Source organism: Peromyscus leucopus, chromosome 9 (assembly GCF_004664715.2).
Source record: "Peromyscus leucopus breed LL Stock chromosome 9, UCI_PerLeu_2.1, whole genome shotgun sequence".
Classification (NCBI taxonomy): domain Eukaryota; kingdom Metazoa; phylum Chordata; class Mammalia; order Rodentia; family Cricetidae; genus Peromyscus; species Peromyscus leucopus.
This window is the reverse complement of record NC_051070.1, coordinates 82,280,526-82,294,160: the sequence shown is the minus strand read 5'-3', so window position 1 is coordinate 82,294,160 and position 13,635 is coordinate 82,280,526. Positions and strand designations below refer to the sequence as shown.

Sequence of the window (13,635 nt, the reverse complement as noted above, 5' to 3'; positions counted from 1 at the left end):
CAATGAGAAGACAGATAAAATCCCCGGGATTCCAGGCCACCACACACATGGCTAAGTCCACTTGAACAAGCAGAGAACGGGAGGAGAAGCTGGTGTTTAAACACAGCCTTGCCTCACATCTGAGTATTTACATACTAAGTGCTTTATGTATAGCACTCACGATTAATTCATTGTGGAACAGAGGTAGGTACCACTTTCTCCCTCTTCCGAAAGAAACGGGGGCTTAGCAAGGGGAAGCCCGCATGCACCAAGTTTGGAGTCTGTCAAAACGCCGCCGCCGCCCAGTCTTTGGCACCCCTCTGAGGCGCCCCGACCCCGGCTGTCCCAGGCCACCCCTCCCTGCCCAGTCCTGTCCCCACCAGGCGCACCTGGCTGAGCTCACTGCAGCGGTGCGGCAGGGGCCCCTGAGCAGTGATAGTGGACATTGAGCCACTTGCCGTCGCGGCGGTACCACACCCGGGTCTCCTCGGACTGGCTGGTGCGAGGCCGGCCCTGCCCATCGATGTACTGGGTGAGCCGGATGTAGGCGATGCAAGCCGCGTCCTCCCCGATCACGTGGACGTGTGGGTTCAGGATGGTGGTATGGATGGGCTTGCTGTTCTTGGACAGGACTGCAGGGGGCAGGGCAGGGGAGGGGAGGCAGCGGGCGTAAGGCCTGGGTACTCACATATTCCGGCCAGGCTGCCCCTTCTTGACTCTCGCTCCAGCAGCCCTTCCTAGAATCCCCAAGTGCCCCCACATCCCCCAGAGGCCAAGATCCCCCATTATATTAGTTTCCTAGAATCCCCAAGTGCCCCCACATCCCCCAGAGGCCAAGATCCCCCATTGTATTAGTTTCCTAGCATCCCCAAGTGCTCGCACTCTCCCCTTCCCCCAGAAGCCAAGCTCTCCCATTACATTAGTTTGATCCAAAAGGGAGAGAAGTATGGGTAACAGTAACAGCAGCAACTCTTTTCATTAGGTATTGTGCTGAGGCTTTACATGCAAGAGATGTATTTGTTCACGGCTATTATTTGCTTCACTATAAGAAGGAAAAAGACTCAAATCAAATATTTAAACTCAGGCCCATATGTCTCTAATAAAAGCCTGTGGTTTTTCTAAGCTTATTTTGCCCCTACCTAAGGCTGGAGAGAAAAAAAAAAATCACGAAAGCAATGCATTCAAAATCATTTTGTGACTTAAAAACGAAAAGGCACCTCCAAGTTGAAAATTGCCAAAGTACCTAGTTCCGGCTCTCCCCCTAGCTCCCAGGGTTCCCTGGGCTTGGACTACCATAATCAGCATGTGCTGTACATATGGTGAGGTTCCATTCTGCCCGCTTAGTTCATTCCAGGGCTACAGAGGCTGCCAGAGACCTCCTTAGAACTAATATAAACAGTGCTTCTGGCTACCAAAAATGACTCGGATAGCTAAGGGATTCCACAGGCAGCTAAGACGTGGAGAGTCAGTGAGGAAAACAGTTACAGTGTATCTATCACTCAGGGTAGACTAAGGCACGCCTAGGATAAAGTGGACAAGAGGAGGGAAAAGTCAGGGTCTCGGCAAGTAGAGAAAGAGACTGAGCGGGCGATGATTCAATCCTGGGACTTCCGGAACGACTCGACAGTAAACCTCCCCCATGCAGAGCTCGGCTCCCTCCCTGTCCAGGGTAGCCTGGCCACAATTCCTGACCTCACGGTTAGCTAGCGCTCTTCCTTGCTTACACGCTCCTATCCTGTTTTTAAGTCCCTTTACCGAGAAGCCTGCGGACACAGACCTTTCATGATTACTTGCTGAGACTGTCTTGGAGAGCCGTGCCTAAGGGACTACGGTGCCCTAAAGGTGTTGGTGGTCAACAGTGCCTTGACACAGCTGCCCAGTGAACGGGCGCGCCTGTGCAGCAGTGCTCGTGAAAAGCCAGCGGGGCACAAGGAGGCGGGCACACAGAGCAGGAGGCAGCAGGAAGAAGGTCAGAGAAGGCAGAGCTGGGGCAACTAGGGTGAGGGGAGGCAGGGGCAGAGGGGAAGGGGGCAGGCAGGAGTATATCAGCAGCACGAACCCACTCACGATTCTCAAAGTAAAACTTATGGAAATCCATCCCCTCCACGAGGTTACCAAGGGCTTCTGGCTCAAAGGAAGTGAGGCCCGGGTCACAAATCTTCCTGCAGAAGAGAGGGCCAGGGGTCGGGTCGGGGCAAACACAGCCTGTCAGGCCTCTATGGGAAGTGGATGCCTTCTTCATCAGCGGGGTCTGTCCCGGAGAAGGTCCGCTGGTGGCTACCCCTGACAACACTCCTCGGGGTTTGCCTGCAGAGCCGCTCAGCTGTCCTGCTCCTTACCCAGGTCAGGGTAACAGGGCAGGCTCAGCTGTGGAGAATCGACCTGGAAGGGGTCCTAGCCTACGGGTTTAGGGTTTGACCCAGCCACGGCTTACGGTCCAGCCTGCCCTTTCCCCAGGATTACAGACACTTCTTGGGAAACAGAGGGGGACTTGGGAGACGGCATCTCAAGGCAACGGGTCTTGACTCACGTGTAGGCCTCGAAGTCTCCGTTGTTGATGGCTTCGATCAGTTGTTCTGTGATCTTAATGATCTCCTGTTTTCGAACTGTCAGGGGGAAAAATCCACCAATTTACTCACTGGGCAACTTCCCAAGGGACAAGAGAGCCCTCCTCAGTCCTTCGGGGATCCCTTGTGATCAAAGACATCCTCCTCCTGTCTCTTAAGGCCCTGTGCAGGAGAAGTAAGCCCACCTTTCCCCCATCCCTTCCGGCGCCTGCAGAACCAAGGACTACCTCCTCTCTAAGCCCATCCAGCGGTTATGGATCTGCGGCCTTTGCCACGTCTCCATCAACAACCAAGCTGCAGAAGACATCTTGTTTTTAACAGCTGAGGCGCCTGTGATGTGAGAAACCCTCTCGTCAGAGCCTGTGTATTCCACCCTTAGCAAGCCTCGACTCTCTGAGAAGCAGCATCGCTAGGGATGGTTGTTCTGTCTCTCACCAGGAGGGGCTCAGTCAGGTCGCAGTTACTACCCCACTTGTAGCCCTTACTCAGTGGTCCAGAACTTAGTCCTGGACACCTGCCTGAGAGCAAACTCCAGCTAGAGATGAAGTTCCCAAGGGATGAACAACTATGACTCTGACAGCCTCTCACACGAGAGACGGCTACACTGCCCTTGGATAAGCTTCAGGAAAACTAGAAACCTACACCAGTCCTCACGTCAGGACACGACAACCAAGACAAGACTGAGAGGCAGGAAGTTTGGTGCCCTCCTTCGCTACCCAAGAGGCACATGGTGACATCCTGCTCTCGGGGGTAGCTCACTTACAGACAGAGCCACTATTAGCAGGGGGTGTCTCTAGCGTAAGGGCGAGCTTGGACTGAGTTCAGGCTAACCCTGACTGTAACTGGAGCCTCAGGCTGGTCCAGGCCACAAGCCTTTCCTCACAGGCGCAAGAGGCTGCAAGACAGACAAACGTGAGCATTAGAAGAGGGCCAGCACAGCCAAGGAGAGGGCTGGGAGGGAAGAGCAGAGCTAACAGTGCGGCCAGGAGGGACCTCCACAGACCGCTGAGAGAGGGCCAGCCCTGAGTGACCGAGCAGAGGGTTTCCGGGGAGCCCAGAGCTCTAGTCTCTCTCCGGAGAAGCCAGCAGGTATTCCACACAACACTTTCCCCTGAGTTCCATCAAGTTTATCTGGAGGACCTGACTAGGGTCCTGTGGGTGAAGAAGACTGAATTTAGAAACTCTACAAGGATCCGCTGTGGGGCGAAGAAACCAAGAGAGGCGTCCTTTAACCCAGACAGAACTACAGACATAAACTTGAATCTCAGGAACCCTGCCAACTACTACTGCGGTTGAAGTGGGGACCCCCTCACCAGCCCCCGCTTAGCAGACAGGGCAACCGAAGCTCGAGGAAGCTCAGACACCCCCCAGACTTCTGAGGGTCGCATAGCTGGAATTTATGTTTCTTTGTGAGGCAGGGCCTCACTGTGTAGCTAGACTGGCCTTGAACTCAGTGGGGATCCTTTGGCTTCAGCCGCAGGCCCCCCCCCCCAGTGCTAAAATTATAATTGTGTAGCGTCACACTTAGCTCAGATCCCAAATCACGTCTGTCTCATTCAGAGCCCATGCTCTTAATATGGCTGAGCGTCAGGAAATGCTAAACCCCAAGTCAATTCCTAGGCTGCTGCAATGCGCCACTGCCCTTCCTCCCGCCCTCATGGACCCGACTTCTCATGGTTTTTCTTAGCCGTTGCCAAAGCAAGGCCTGCTACACATCCCAGTGGCTTTCTACTCCCCACGTCCACACCGTTTCCCCGCCCTCTCTTCTCTTCTCTGGGCTCCAAACTCAGGCCTGCTGGGGACGAGGCCTCCAGCAGGCCCCCGCCCTCGGCAGACACCATGCCCCCAGAACTGACTGACAGGTAGCTGGGCTAGGCTGACTAGCTTTGGGGGAAATCCCTGAGGGGCTTCAGGAAGAGCCAGGGAGTTGGAAGCCAGACTGTGCCTCCCTCACACTTACTGGCTGAGGAGCAGAGAGAAGGCTGGGGCTGCATGCCTGCAGAGGGGACTGTCCTGTCCCGGGGGCTCCGTCCTTCGGGCACCAAGCTGCCATTCCCAGTGCGGAGCGGGGCAGCTAGCCAGCCAGGGCAGGGCAAGGCAGAGCAGCCAAAACAAACAGAATAAGGCAGGTGAGCGAGCAAGCCGGACAGGACCCAAGCCACAGGCACTGCAGAGCCGGGGCAAGGTGATGCCTGGGGCTGCTGTGGACGCGGGACCACATCCCACTCGGCTGCCTCTGCCAGAGAGGCCTCCCGGCTGGGAACACTGCAAAGGCGCGTAGACCTAGGCTTGCAGCTTCCAAAGGAGCCTTAACACAGCCTGTACAACCCCTGCTCCCAGAAGACACTGAGGAGGGGCCAGGCCACGAGGCCAGCAGTGACTGACGGTGCCTCTTACTCTGTCCGCGTCGAACTGATCTGACCTCACGCACAGCAGTGCGCTAACTTCTATGTATATGCTTCAAGGTTTCTGGCTCCCTAGGACATGGTGCTGCCCTACATCCTACCTTTTCTGATGGTCACTTATCGAAAGCAAAGGCACAAGTTCCAAGAGGCCAACCCAAAGAGCAGGAAGAGATTCCCACTGCTCTGGCCGCCATGTTCCTTACAGCTCCTGGCACTGTGGCCAGGCTCTAGTTTCGGGGAGCGGTCATCACAGGCCGACAAAGACAGCTGAACGTAGCTTCAGACACCACATCAGTTCTAATTCTATCACTCCTGGCCAGATCTCAGGACCACAGTGGCCAACTCATCCCAGTCATTCTGGGGCTGTGCTTGGCTTTTTGTTGTTGTTGTTTTGGTTTTCTTTTTTTTTTTTTTTGAGGGGAGAGGTGCTGGGCCAGGCAAGTGTTCTACCACTAATTTGTACCACAACCCTTTGCCCTCATTTAAAAACTCAAAGTTCCAAATCCTAAGACTTTATCTTGTTCTTGGGAAAGCCAGGACCAATTTCTGCAGATGCCCCTGCTCTGGGATGCTCCACTGTTAACCACAGGATCCGCTCTCTCAACGAGAGTCCTACAAACAGCAAATCTGGCTATTCTAGACTTTGGTGAAAAAAAAAAAAGGAGAAGCCCTTTTGCTTGGTCACTAACCCCAGACAGGGACCTCATATCTCCTGCATGGAAAGTAGCCTTTAGGTCAAGCCTGCCTACAGTGTAAGGAGGCACCCATTCCAGTTCCGGGGACAGAGAAGACAGATGGCCCGTCAAGGCTGGAGTGCCTGGGTCACAGTTGGGGTCCCTTCCCCTCCAAGGGCCAGCACCTACCTTTGAGGTCTTCATCTTCTGTAGTGGTGTTGCAGCTCTCTGTGGAACCCTGCGGGCAAAGAGAACAGGCCTAGGGTCAGTCCTCGGCTGCTCGGAGGAGAGGGACAGACGGACGGGCTCCTCCACGAGGTGCCCAGAGGAGCGCAGCGTGAGCAGCCCCGGCCTCGTCCTTTGCTCCTCAGCAACTCTTCAGGTCCCGATGTCCTTCCTTCCCAGGCTCCCACACCAGGACGAGGCACCACCTCATCACTCACGCTACAGCTTAGCTCATCCTGCATCTTCCTCTCTCTCACATCCCCACCGGCTCAGCATTCTGCCTTGAACACAGATCCAGCACAGCGGGCTACCATCTGTCCAAGCGACTAACGTCTCCTGCCTGGACCACTACCCCAGGCTCCAGCTCCCCTCCCTGGCACTCTTGCCCTCTCCATAGAGTTCTTGTCTACGGTGTGGTCACAGTGAACGCATAAAATACAACTAGATTTCATTTCTCGTCTGATAAAAAAAAAAACAAACAACTCCCAGTAGCTTCTCTTTGCTGCTGGAATAAACGTAAACCATACTGCCAGACACGGTGGCGCACGCCTTTAATCCCAGCGCTTTGGAGGCAGAGGCAGGTGGATCTCTGTGAGTTCGAGGCCAGCCTGGTCTGCACAGTGAGACCCTGTGCTGAAAAGTACAAAAAGTAACCCGTACTGAAAACCCTGCCTGCTCTCCACCTTCTTGACTCTCTACTCCTCTGGCCCTTGCTCACTAAGCTCAGCTCTGCTCTGTTCTTTCGGGCACTACCCAGGCCAAGTCCGCTGCCTGGCAGCCTGCCTGTCTGCCTCCCTCCCACTGATGTTTCATCTCTAGCTCAGATGGCCCCTCCTGAGAGGCCGTTCCCCGACCACTTAATTAAAGGCCCTGTTCACTCTCTTCACTTTGTACCGCTTTCTTCCGAGCACTTGTCACTATTGGGTTTTTATCATATTTGAGTACTGGTATGTTATCCACCAGGTCCCCAACCCCACGGAAATTTGTCCTCTCTCTACAGCAGGTCTGTATATGCTCCATACACTGCAAGGTCTGGTTATATTCTCCCCCATTTGGAGTGTGTGTGTGTGTATGGTGTGCATGTATGTAGGGGTGTGCGTGCATATATGGAGGCCAGAGACTGACACGTTTGTTTTCTTCAACTGCTCTCCACCTTACTCACTGAGGCAAGGTCTCTGGCTGAACTCAGAACTTTCTAACTTGGTTAGTCTAACCAGCCAGACTGTCTGGGAGGTCCTCTTTTTACCTCCTTCCTACATGTTGTACCTGTTGGGACAACAGGTGTGCCACCATGTACAGCTGGGTTTTTGTTTGTTTGTTTTTCGAGACAGGGTTTCTCTGTATAGTTTTGGTGGCTGTCCTGGATCTCACTCTGTAGCCCAGGCTGGCCTCGAACTCACAGAGATCCGCCTGCCTCTGCCTCCCGAGTGCTGGGGTTAAAGGCATGTGCCACCACTGCCCGGCTCTCACTAATTTTTTTTTTTTTTAATATTCACCATACTTATGTGCATTGATGTTTTCCCTACATAAGGATGTCGGGGTCCCTGGAACTGGAGTTACAGACAGCTGTGAGCTGCCACGTGGGTGCTGGGAATTGAACCCGGGTCCCCTGGAAGAACAGCCAGTGCTCTTCACCACTGCACCATCTCTCCAGCTCCCTCTCGAAACGTAACTCGTGGGGTTTACTATCACTATCCTGAACTTGCACAAGAAAGCTGTGGTGGAGAACGGTTAAGTAACCGGCTCAGAGCTCTGAAGCCAAGAGTCACTCCAGCTCAATCTGATCCTAAAGCCTAGGCTCAGAGTTCAAAGCTTTACCATTCCTCAGAATGGAGCAACCAACAGGCCCGTTATCACCTCTAAACGGGACCCCACAAACATCTCCACCTTGGGGTACAACCTGTAGGTAACAACAGCCACAGACCTCTCAGAGCCAGTGACTCAGTCTCGTTTCCTGCTGAGTAGAGAGCAGGGCAGACCTGGTGGCCCCCCACTCACCTTGATCCCATCTGCAGCATTGTGTACCACGGTGGTTTGTGGTTCCTGTGAGAGAAGAGAAAAGTTACCCTCCGGATTTGGGGACTTGAGCTCTTCCCTGAAGGATCCCCAAGCCCTCACACAGTACCCTTAGAGACCCTATGATGACCACTGAGGCCTGCCCACCAGCCATCCCTGTAAGACAAAATATACTGGCTCAACTAGGGTCCGAGAGGCGGGAAACCCCGGATTTAGTTGACGGTCCTGGCCGGGGAAGAGAAGCTCAGAGGAGGCAGGCTCTCAGGAAGTTGAGGACAGGGGCCTCTGCACTTGGGATCTTCCTAGATGGGAGCCCCACGGGGCAAATACACAAGGGGAGCCGTGGGATTCAGTGCACAGGTCAGGCCCTGCCAACAGTGTTCATCAAGGGGTGTACAGAAGACGGGGACACAGGGAAAGCAGAAAGAGAGAGTCCCCCGCAAAGACCTAGGATGTCCCTTTGGCAAGCTGAGCTCAGGGAGGTGCCCACTTCACCCGCCTTCTGCCTTCCCTAGATGACCCTATGGCACCACCCCAGGTGGCAAGAGGGTCCACAGGAAGTAGAAGGCGTGGCAGGCACGATCGTCTGTCTGTCCCTCTCTCCCCGTGTGCTCCGTGCTAGCTCGGCAGCCCGCTTGCCTGCACTAGCATGGAGAACTCGGTGACACACAGATATACAGTACCCACTGAAGAACCTGACAGAACTGAACAGAGGCGCTCTCCGGGACCAGAGCCACTTTGGGGGAGCCCCAGTCCTCTTCCCTGTTCTTGACTCTGCAAAGGAGAGGGAGGCCTCCAAGAACGAATGATCAGGTACCAAGAGGGCTCCTACTCCTTGCTTTTGAAAACAATTCACCTACCTCCCTGGCCCCCACAGCAGACCCACTGAGGGGGCCCGTTTGGGGGCGGGAGGCCTAGCTGACAGCCCTGCTCACTCTTTCCCCACAGCAAAAGGTGCAGGAGCAGTGGTCCCGCCATGCAGGATGGAGCATTGCCAAGCAGGGGAAGAAAGGGGAGGGGCCTGCGGGGCAGCACACAGAGCAGTCGGCTTTATGGAAATCAAAAAAAAATGACAAAAGCTGAGGCATCCTAGGGAGGGAAGGCAAGAAGAGGAAGTGGGAAAGGGGCAGGAGGCAGCCAGGGTGAGAGGCGGAGAAGCCGTAGTCAGAGGTACCATGGCCGTCTGCAAGGGCGCGGGCTCTTGGGCTGGGCTTACGAGACTGTTTTTGTTGTTGCTCTGTGGCTGAGACAAGAAAACAGATGGTTTAGTTCCTCCAGAGTCACCAGCGTTGCTCAGATTTGGCTCCCGGACCTCCCTTGTACCCTGGTCTGGCCCAGGGGTGCCAGGCCTGAGGTGGCAACTGGAACACTATGCACACGGGAACAATGGTTAGAGAGAGGGTTTGAGAAAGGGAGAATTTGAGGAGTCCCGGAGACCTAGCTCTGGAGGCACCCTCACTGTAGGACCAGCCAAGGGCTTCTTTTAAGGCACCTCTCCAGAAAGCTCTGGTTAGTCCAGGTGCCGGCGGCGTCACTACAGTCACACCAGACCCAAAGACATTCAGGATTTCCTCCCCACATTACAGGTGGAGAGGGTGGTGACTGAGCAGAGTGAAACTGAGAACTCTGGGTCCCCTGTGGCCCCTACCCGGCACCTGCACTTCCTTTCCCCCTTAAAACACCAGCCGGAAGCCTGGTATGAAGAGCAGGAAGGAATGAGCAGGAGTGCCTGGCCTAGGAGGAGGAGGTGTCCAGAGAGGAAGCGGGTGGAATTCAACTGAGTAGAAAATGGAGCCACAGATCTCAGGGGACAGGACTGCAATCTTCATCTTCCACCTGATAAGACCTTGGCCTTCATCAGTTGGAAGTGAGGGCAGAGCTCTGAGGAAGGGCAGGCAAATCTCAGTGGTGCCTGTGGGTGTAGTCCCAGTACTCAGTCCCAGGGAAGAACAAGCTGCCCAGCAAGCCAGTATTCCTAGTGGTAACTGCGACCCCCAGGGATATGTCCTTGCCTTTAGAATGCTGTCGAGTGGCACAGTCAAGGAGGAGTGTGGAGAGGCTGGGGAGGGAGGAGACGGGCCAGTCTCCGGTGCAGGGACCACAGCAACGCACCCTGCCTCTTCCAGTCAGTCTCACTGGGGCCCAGTGGGGTCACAGACACAAAAGGGGCTCGCTTGACCACCTGAGTTCTTCAACAGGCACGGAGACAAACGCGCCTCTACTCAGAGCCTAAGTGAAGATACGCTGATAGCCAGAACGCATTTCTTCTCTCCTAGCAACACACTCAGACTGCATCCAGACTCTTCCAGCTTGCCCAAAGGCCTCGGGGACCAGATCTAAAGCTGTATCACTCCAACTAGTGGCTGAGAGAGCCTCAGACTCGGAGCTAGGCATGGAATCTCGAGTAAACATCAAGTACTACAAGATGATATTGAAATCCGTAAGCTGGAGAAGAGCCCTTGTGGTCCAAAAGTGTGTGTGTGTGGGGGGGGGGGGGTCACAGCAACTGCTGTCTTGTGCTCTACCCTGAGACAGCAGAGGGCAGCGCTCTCTTAGCTCAGCTACTGATGCCGATTTCCCGGTTGCGGTTGCGGCTGACTGGAGAAGGGTGCCCAGCCTGCAGAGCCCAGCTGACATTAAGACCTCTGCAGTGGAGGAGGAGGAGTACTCCGTGGTAAGACATGCCTTATCTGCAGGGGGCTGAGCGAACACCCAAGTGGCCACACCTCTGGTTCTAATGGACAGTTTCCCATCGACAAGGCTGCTGAGTTCCCTAGGTGCCCTGTGTCCCGTGAGAAGAGATGCATTTACTACCGTCTTTCCGTGTAGCTGTTCCCCGAGGGCTAGGTGGGCAGGCTACAACCCTGGGCCTAGCAGGAAAATGGGATTTTCACAGAAGAAGGTTTAGAGGCAGGAACCAACCATTAGCTTTTCTCATTACATGGCTGAATACGAACGTCAGGCCCTAGGAAGCAGCTGCTCATGCCCGGAGAACAGGCCTTATTTCCTGAGTGGCGGTAAGAGGGGGTCTCTCCCTGTGCTTGCTGGCTTTACTCCCCGCCTTGGAGGCTACCCAACCTCCACAGCAAGGAGTGCCATACCACACCTTCCAATGCTCATTTGTAAGGCCACTGGGTGACCTTGGGCCATGGCCCCCGCCTGGCAGGACAGGCCACACCTGCCCACACGGCACAGACATGCAGTGAGGATGAGTGACGCACACGCACACGGCAGAATGGTCTGCATGGCTGGCAGGCGGGCACAAGCAGCATGGAGTGGGTGGATGGGTGGGCAGGCAAGGCTCACCATTAGGTGCACGCTGGAACTCGACTTCCTTTTCTGGACACACCACAGCCAAAGGGAAAGAGAAGGGGAGAGAGGAGGTGAGAAGAACAGAGACGCTGCAGGTTAGTGCGCCAGCCTGGGCTCTGCAGGAGGGGAACAGAGGAGGAAGAGGAGGAGGAGGGAGAGGAGGGACCCCGGAGTCCGGCATCGGAGGGGTTAAAACAGTACACAGACCACAGGCACAGACACTCCTCCAGCTCCTGGAGAAGAACTCTGTCGGGTTCGCAAACGCAGGAAATTTAGTGTACCCTGAGAAGTCCGATTTGTTCAGTAACATGTGACTGCTGCAGAATCACAGGTCTGGGTTGGTGAGACCAGCATGCTAACAGGGTTCCCACTCACATTCTCTACAGCTGGGTCTGTCTGGAACGTGAGGAGCTCCCCGAGAAGTAACAAGGGCTTCCGTGACTCCTGAACTCGGACCTCAATAAGGCTGTGAATGCTGTTTGGACAGACGGGGGACTCTATCTTGCGTTTAAAATTTGACACTCTATTCCTTGTCAGTATAGGCATGCTAGTTTAAAAGATTTGCATGTTCTATTGCTTTTTGTAATTACTAGCAATAGATGCCCAGGGGAGCTGGTGATTAGGAGTACAGTGATCAAAAAGACACAGAGATGGAAGCCAGGAGAGCGCTGAAAGCCGAAACCAACTCCTTAACTTTCACTAGATGCTCAGACCTCAGGTTCTATGTGAAATAAGAGCATCAAATTAAGACCAAACAGCACACTGACAATACACCAGAGTAGACTACGAGGTTAAGGGTAATTACGACTTTTGTAATTAGCTCCCTGGGAGACAGGACTCCCCCTGGAACATGTCTGTTGCTTGACTTTTGTACATTCACTTAACGACATCCAATCCCACTTACTGAGGGTTGTTTTGGGCATAATAAACATATCTGAGAAATGGTTTTTGTCCCCTCAGGACCAACACTCTTCTTTAAGAGATGTTTTCTAGAAGGGGGCTACTAATATTTCAAAGAATATTTCAGAGGATGATGGGGTATGTGGGAGTATGTGTACATGTATGAAAATGCCATAATGAAACCCATTACTATGAATAATTTATATGTAAAACATTAAAAATAAATTTGTCCATAATTTGGATATGCACTAAAGGAAAAGAAAAACCCATGGTGGATTTACTTTTTCATTAGTCTTTCATTCTGCTTTGAGACAGGGTCTTGATATATAGTCTAGGCTGGCCCTGAACTTGCAATCCCCCTGCCTGAGTCTCTTAAGTAGTTGGATCACAGATACGTGCCACCACACTGGACTTGTATAAGCCTTTTGGTTGTTGGTTTTAGAGCAGGGCTTCAAGGAGTTCAGCTGCCTCTGACAAAGCCATATAGTCAAGGAGAATTCATTTGAGCTCCTGACCCTCCTGCCTTCACCTACTAGTGCGTTACCACGCGCAGCCTGCATATCCCTCAAAAGGAGGTAGGGATCTATCATCATCATCTATCTAGACATCCACACAGTACTTATCTCCTACTCAACTGTCTTATCCTTTTACCCAGGTAGTATTCATACTTGGTCCTTTTCTCTTGTGATTTCCCCCCCTTCGGACAGGTTCTCCCTGTGGCCTTCTTCTAGCCTCAGTCTCCCAAGTACTGGGATTCCAGAGTGAGTCACTGCACTTAGTTACTACTGATGCTCTGAAGGGGAGGCCATTGTCTTACCTGCCTTTGTAAATTCCAGGGTGTCTTAACCAAAGCCTGACGGTTGACACTAGATCAATGTGTGCCGGGCTGACCAGGTTTGCTGAAGGTGGCTTTCCCCCAAGCTAAAGCAGAGCTCGTCTCGAATGTCAGCTCTGCGAGGGAGCCAGGCAATCAGTCCAAGCCTGATCTTGCTTCTGGGGATTTTCGGTGGCTGGTGGTACAAGGCCACTGCAGCCATTTTACCTGAACCATGCATTCAGACGGAAACCTTTCAGCTGCTGCTTCTACCTCCTGGGAAATGTGTTCCCAGCTTTTCTCCTGGATGCTCTGCTTGTCCTGAACAGTCCTACAGGCAAACCAAGCAACCAATCATCCTTTCTCCTCCGAGGCTGTTTCCCAGTGCCCGTGCCGTTCAGTTTCCCTGTCCATCTTTTCAGGGCTTTGCCCTCAGCCACATACAGCTGGGCATCTCTTCTCAACCAGAACACCGCACCAATGTTTAAATGCCAGATCCCTTTTAACGGACCATGTCTGACTTCTATTTGAAAATTGTACATAAATTTGAATTTTTACACAATTGAAGGGTTCAGGACTCTTTTTCACACTCAAAGCAATCGCTCAAATTGTAACCTTTGCTTTTTCTTCTTTTTATTTAATAACAAAAACAAAAGCACCTGGATGGTCACTCTGGCCTTGAAACAAGCAGAAGAATGCCAAGCTGCCAGAGGCCTCAAAGAACTTGAGTGTTTGTGGTCCTC

General features: G+C 53.4%; 1 protein-coding gene across 18 annotated transcripts in view; it reads right to left on the bottom strand.

The window, feature by feature from the left end:
• The window catches only part of Camk2g (calcium/calmodulin dependent protein kinase II gamma), a 59,885-nt gene that overhangs the window by 2,003 nt on the left and 44,247 nt on the right, over positions 1-13,635 (bottom strand). For 2 of the 18 annotated variants that reach the window (XM_028879738.2, XM_028879741.2), the window contains 8 exons: positions 11,173-11,205; positions 9,041-9,109; positions 7,849-7,893; positions 5,815-5,863; positions 4,507-4,620; positions 2,510-2,585; positions 2,047-2,141; positions 369-611 (listed from right to left, as the gene is read on the bottom strand). In XM_028879738.2, coding sequence (XP_028735571.1) covers positions 379-611; positions 2,047-2,141; positions 2,510-2,585; positions 4,507-4,620; positions 5,815-5,863; positions 7,849-7,893; positions 9,041-9,109; positions 11,173-11,205 — 714 coding nt within the window. In that variant the 3' untranslated portion in view covers positions 369-378. Of the gene's footprint in view, positions 1-368; positions 612-2,038; positions 2,142-2,509; positions 2,586-4,506; positions 4,621-5,814; positions 5,864-7,848; positions 7,894-9,040; positions 9,110-11,172; positions 11,206-13,635 lie in introns of those variants that run through there. The other 16 variants (XM_028879742.2, XM_028879746.2, XM_028879740.2 and 13 more) reach the window with 9 other exon arrangements.